General features: G+C 35.6%; 1 protein-coding gene across 3 annotated transcripts in view; it reads right to left on the bottom strand.

The window, feature by feature from the left end:
- PKN2 (protein kinase N2) overlaps positions 1-6,050 on the bottom strand; it is a 138,154-nt gene that overhangs the window by 18,809 nt on the left and 113,295 nt on the right. For all 3 annotated transcript variants that reach the window (XM_003784175.3, XM_003784173.3, XM_023509802.1), the window contains exons 11-15: positions 5,508-5,682; positions 4,854-4,980; positions 4,191-4,318; positions 4,031-4,106; positions 3,861-3,952 (exon numbers count right to left, since the gene is read on the bottom strand). In XM_003784175.3, the coding sequence (XP_003784223.1) occupies positions 3,861-3,952; positions 4,031-4,106; positions 4,191-4,318; positions 4,854-4,980; positions 5,508-5,682 (598 nt within the window). The remainder of the gene's footprint in view (positions 1-3,860; positions 3,953-4,030; positions 4,107-4,190; positions 4,319-4,853; positions 4,981-5,507; positions 5,683-6,050) is intronic.

Genomic DNA, 6,050 nt, shown 5'->3' on the forward strand with positions numbered 1-6,050 from the left:
TTTTTTGGTTGCAGCCGTCATTGTTGTTTTGGCGGGCCGGGCTGGATTCAAACCCGCCACCTTAGGTGTATGTGGCTGGCACCTTAGCTACTTGAGCCACAGGTGCTAAGCCAAAAAATAGAGATATTTATTTGGGTATCTGATTTCTTGTTTATGACTTGAAAAAATTAAATAGATTTGGAAAGCATTTGAGAGTTACACCTGTTCTGTGGAAGTAGCACAGAATTTTTAATGCTATGTTAATATAGTTGCCTACTGGATCATGAACTAAAACACCTGTTCAGTTTTAAATACTGGGAAAAAATGTAGTTATTATGATACAGTGTTTAGACTCCAATGAATACTGTCATATTTTAGATGAACTCTTACCCCCTGATTTCACACAATCTGTTATTAATTTTACATATATTCAGAAACAGAAAGCCACAATTATCTTTAAACTTTAAGTTTATATTGACACAATTTTTTTAAAAATCTGGGAAATTTTCTAAATGATGTTACAAATTAAGGCATATTATAAACGAATTTCTAGAAGATTGGACTACCCCTTGAAATGGCTTCAACATCATTCATAAGAATGCTTTGACAATATTGGGCAACAATGATGAGGACAATTAAATAAAGGAGGAAGGCTCTGTATAGATCCCAATTGGCATAACAGTTCTAACTTCATGCATTTTAGACCACACACAAAAGGCACAATACTCATGTCCGAACATCTAAATTGTACATTGTCCTTCAAAGTCCATGCAACAATCCATCTTTATTCAAAACTTTAAACTTTGTTCATTTGGTCCAGAGTATTCCCTCTAAATTGTTTTCACTCTTCTCTCCATATTCTCAAATCTTCTATCAAAGGACACAAATATCATTTCCTTTACTACTACTACTGCAAATCTGATCTCCTTTATGAAACCCTCTCTACCTAAATCTATCCACATGATTTCCTCCCTTCTATGAACTGCTATTATTTGTGTTTTTATTTTTAACATTATCTACCACTTTTATTATATAATTTATGTCGTATTTCCCTAGCTAAGTGACTAGTTCCATCTTAACATGTTTTGTGTTCTTCCTTCAGAGTTCATTACATGATTGATAGGTTAGAAAGTTGAAAACTTACATAGTTACTAGTTGAGGAAAAGCACATCACTGATAAGGCTAAACTTTTAAAATTGAACTCTATGTAAGCTGGTTAGCCGTGCTTTGTTCTACAAATACAAAATACATTCCCTGTTCTGTTATGCTGAAATATTAACATAAATTAGTAAGGAAAGGAGGCAGAGTGAAAAGGCATTGCAATAACATAAATCTAATATCTTGAGAGTGGGGTGGGGGAGATGAAATTCAGTGTGTTTTAATAATGGTAGGCAGACTAAGTGTGATCTCTGCACATGAATTACTTTACTTTAGAATTAATCTCTAATTTGTGTTCATATAAATAGGGTACTTTGAAATTTTCTATGATTTATTAAAAAGGGGCAATTTTTTATAAGTAACATAATACAGATTGTTGAAAGAAAATTTAGAGTACGTAAGAAAATTGTTATTAAAAATTGTCAAGTATTCTAAAAGTATCTATTAAAAAAATAAATCACTAGGCAGCACCCGTAGCTCAGTGGGTGGGGTGCCACATACACAGAAGCTGGCGGGTTTGAACCTGGCCTGGGCTGGCTAAAACTGCAATGACAACTGCAACAACAACAAAAATAACCGGGTATTGTGGTGGACGCTTGTAGTCCCAGCTACTCGTGAGGCTGAGGCAAGAGAATTGCTTAGGCCCAGGAGTTTGAGGTTGCTGTGACACCATGGCACTCTACCCAGGGGAACATAGTGAGACTCTGTCTCAAAAACAAACAAACAAACAAACAAAAAAAAAAACACTGACGTGCAATAATATCAAATTCTATGGATGTATTTAAAGGATGAGCTAGGAAGTGAACATAAAAAATTCTGCTTAGTTATAATTAGTTTAGTTTGAGTTATTTACCATTCACACTTGCAAGTAGTAAGATACTACTTTTGGTGGGCTGTGGTATATGATTTCTTGTTTTGATTTGAAAAAATTAAATAGATTTGGAAAGCATTTGAGAGTTACACTTGTAACTCCCAATTAAATGCCTGTAATTCCAACATTTGAGAGGCCCAGGGGAGGAAGATTATTTGAGGCCAGGAGTGAGACCAGCCTGAGCAACACTATGAGAACCCATTTCTACAAAAATACAAAAACATTAGCCTGATGCGATACTATGTGCCCACAGTCCCAGTTACTTGGGAGGGCTGATGCAGAAGGATAGCATGAGTCCAGGAGTCTTGTTTGTTTGTTTGTTTATTCTTTTCTTTCTTTCTTTTTTTTTTTTTTTTTGAGACAGAGGCTCACTTTGTTGCCCTTGGTAGAGTGCTATGGCATCATAGATCACAGCAACCTCAAACTCTTGGGCTTAAGTGATTCTCATGCCTTAGCCTCCCAAGTAACCCACCACAATGCCCGGCTATTTTTAGAGATGGGGTTTTGCTCTGGCTCAGGCTGGTCTTGAACCTGTGAGCTCAGGCAATCCACCCTCCTCAGCTGCCCAGAGTGCTAGGATTATAGGCATGAGCTACAGCACATGGCATGAGTCTAGGAGTTTTGAGGTTTAGTGATGAGCTACAATCAGGCCACTGCACTCCAGCCAAGTAACAGAGTGAGATCCTGTCTCAACCCCTACCAAACAAAAACAAAGCCCTGCCATGTGGTATGCATGTATATGTAAAATCTCTTAATACAACTAAGTAAGGCAAGTAGTATAAAAAATACTCGTTTTTAAATATATGGGTTAACTAGGGCTTAAAGATGGTTAGTGAAATACTGTTTAGTCAAATGTTACTAAGGAGGAATGATCAGGTCTAGAAGAGTCAGTCTTCTCAGTCATAGTTTAGAACTCTTTTCATTATGCAAGGCTATCTTCCTTTAATATCAGCAGATGCTGCCCATGGTGCCCGTAGCTCAGTGGGTAGGGCGCTGGCCACATACACTCAAGCTGATGGGTTCAAATCCAGCCCGGGCCAGCTAAAATAACAATGACAACTGCAACAACAAAAAAATAGCTGGGTGTTGTGGCAGGTGCCTATAGTCCAGCTACTTGGGAGGCTGAGGCAAGAGAATCGCTTACGCCCAAGAGTTGGAGGTTGCTGTGAGATGTGATGCCATGGCACTATGCCAAAGGCAACATGGTGAGAAGACTCTGTCTCAAAGAAAAAAAAAAAAAAAAAAGATGCTTCCTAGTGGTACAAGGAAAATTCTACTAAATATCCAATATAAGCTTCTTTCTTTGATAAATAAACCATTTTATGTAATACTTTGTATTTTTAATCATTCTGTATTAAGATAATAATTCTGCAACCTATTTACAATCTTTATCCTCCAAATCCTTGCCTTTTGGCAACTGTATAAAATAATATATCTACAACAACTTACTTTAATAAACCCAGAAAGGGTAAATGCTATATAAGGTATAAAATGTGTAATTTTAAGATAAATAGAAGAAAATAATAAAGTTGTATTTTGAAAAACAGAATATATTAACCATTCAGTTAACTAAAGATTATTTATCATTTCCATAGATGAAACAGGACTGAACCCACAGATGAGTAAGAGTTCCTATTCCATATAAACACTTTAACATCTCTATGTGTAAAAACTTAAAAATTAGTTTAAAAATGTCACCATCTTTTCTTAGTATCCATTAACCAGTTATTTGTTACAAGGAGAAAAATGCAGTGGCTAAAAGAAAAATAGCATTTAATTAATGTCTACTTTGTGTCAAATATAGATTTACAACTTAAGCAATATTAAACAAATTTCATTTGTAAGAACTAACCTGTCTACTTCATCTCGAGCCACAATGTCTCCTTTCTTTAAGGCTTTTATAGCAAACATCTCATTTGTATGTTTATATTCAGCCAAAAGCACCTGAAATAAGATTAAAATAATTATTTCCCATTTGAGTTATTAAATTTGTAAGTTTTCAAAAAAATTCCAAAAGATTACCTTTCCAAAATGTCCTCTTCCCAAGACAGCACAACATGTGAAATCTTGTAGATTAAAATGAAACTTTTGCTGAGATCTGAAAACAGTAATTTCAATTAAAATAAAGCAATAACCTATGTTACTAAACGTATAGTAGCAAAATTTTGTATATATCCTTTACCTTCTATCCTCAAGTTCTTGAATACTACTATATTCTAGGCCTGACTGAGGAATATCAGATTCATCAGATTGGGACTTTGGAAGTACACTGTTTCTGTCATTCTCAATATCAAAAACAGTTTCTGAATCCTGTAAAATATTAAATACTCATTAAACCACAGAAACCTTCAAAAAACCATTACTATTTGGTAATGTTAAAATCAAAGAAATAAATTTCATAAGTCAAAATAAATATTAGAGAGAAAAATAATAAACAGCATTCTTGTGGCCATTGATTTTATATTACATTTATCTAAAAAATATAAAACCCCAACACATTACCATCCTCTTTAATGCAAACTGTTAACCACATTAGAAGAAGAGAGTGTTTTAGGCAGCATGGCATTTAATATCACCATATTTCTAGGCTAGCCAAACCTGCCTAGTCCATACCTACTGGCTGTTGAACACCCCAAAGATAATGACAATGTCATGCCAACAATAAGAACTTAGTTAATTTTTTGTCAGCTCAGTCTAATTTAGTTGAGAACAGTCCATCCAAAGGAAACATAAATACATAGTGTAGGGGCAATTTTTCATTAAAAGGTATACTTTGTTCACTATGATGCTTTTATAGCTAATTCACTTGGCTGAGAGGAATTATGCAAGGTTTAAAATGGCTTGCCTGTCCTGGTGTATCCAAAACTCTCAATTCAGAAGACCCATCTATTTCTCCAAGGGAAGAAGCACGTGGTGGAGCCAGAGGAGGTTCAGGCTCAAGATCGAAGTCCAATTTGGTTACTGTAGAATCACTTATAAAAGATAAAGTAATTTACCAAAACAGAAATCAAAAGTACACATTTTGAATAGCTTTGAAATTAAAGTGAATAATTTTTTTTTTTGGTGAGACAGGGTTTTGCTCTGTCACCCAGACTGGAATGCAGTGGCATGATCACAGCTCACTACACTCTCCATTTCCCAGGCTCAAGTGATCCCCCTGGCTCCATATCCTAAGTACCTAGGACTACAGAGATGCACCATTACACTTAGGGAACTTTGAAAACTTTTTGTAGGGACAAGGTCTTGATGTGTTGTCTAGGTTGCTTTCAAACCCCTGGTTTCAAGCAATCCTCCTGCCTTGGCTTCTCAAAGTGCCAGGATTACAGGTGTGAGCCACTGTGCTCAGCCTAAATTTTCTAAGTAAACACAACACTAATTTCAAAATACTACTTGGAAAAAATGAGACTGAGACTCTCAGTATAGCTGACTGCAATTAATATACGAGAATGTCACAATAAATGTTCTGTATAAGAGATGCTTAAAAATCTTACACACATACCTAGTTGGAGGTGCTAGCTCAGGGATGCGTACATCAACCACTGGCACTGTAGTAGGCACAGGAGTTTGAGGGCTGAAGGTGCCAGAATGATTTACTGTAGGAATAGCTCTTCTCACTAGCCTTCCCCATGTGGCAATATTAATATTCATCTGAGGAGCTCTGAGAAATGTTTTGCCTGTGGACATTGAGAATAAAGAAAAGAGAACAAGTAATTTTTTAATATATTACCAAAAGCCACAATTTAAAAATTCATATGTATCAGTTTATAATTTAGAACAATTTTTCATTTAATAAAACTTGTTTTTAACTATGCACTATAAAGGCTAGTGCAAAGTAGCATAAATAATTATTAAAAATAAATAGTTTCATTTTCTTAAGTCTAGTAATACATGGTTAGGATTTTAAAAAGAATCTTTATCTTTTAGAGATACAAATATTTTTTTTTTTTTTTTTTTTTTTTTTGTGAAGACATCCGGGGCCAGGTTTGAACCCACCACCTCTGGTATATGGGCCCCGGGCCCCCCCCCCCCCCCCCCCCCCCCC

This window comes from Otolemur garnettii, unplaced genomic scaffold (genome assembly GCF_000181295.1).
Source record: "Otolemur garnettii isolate 467f Iridium unplaced genomic scaffold, OtoGar3 scaffold00010, whole genome shotgun sequence".
In the NCBI taxonomy this organism is placed as follows: domain Eukaryota; kingdom Metazoa; phylum Chordata; class Mammalia; order Primates; family Galagidae; genus Otolemur; species Otolemur garnettii.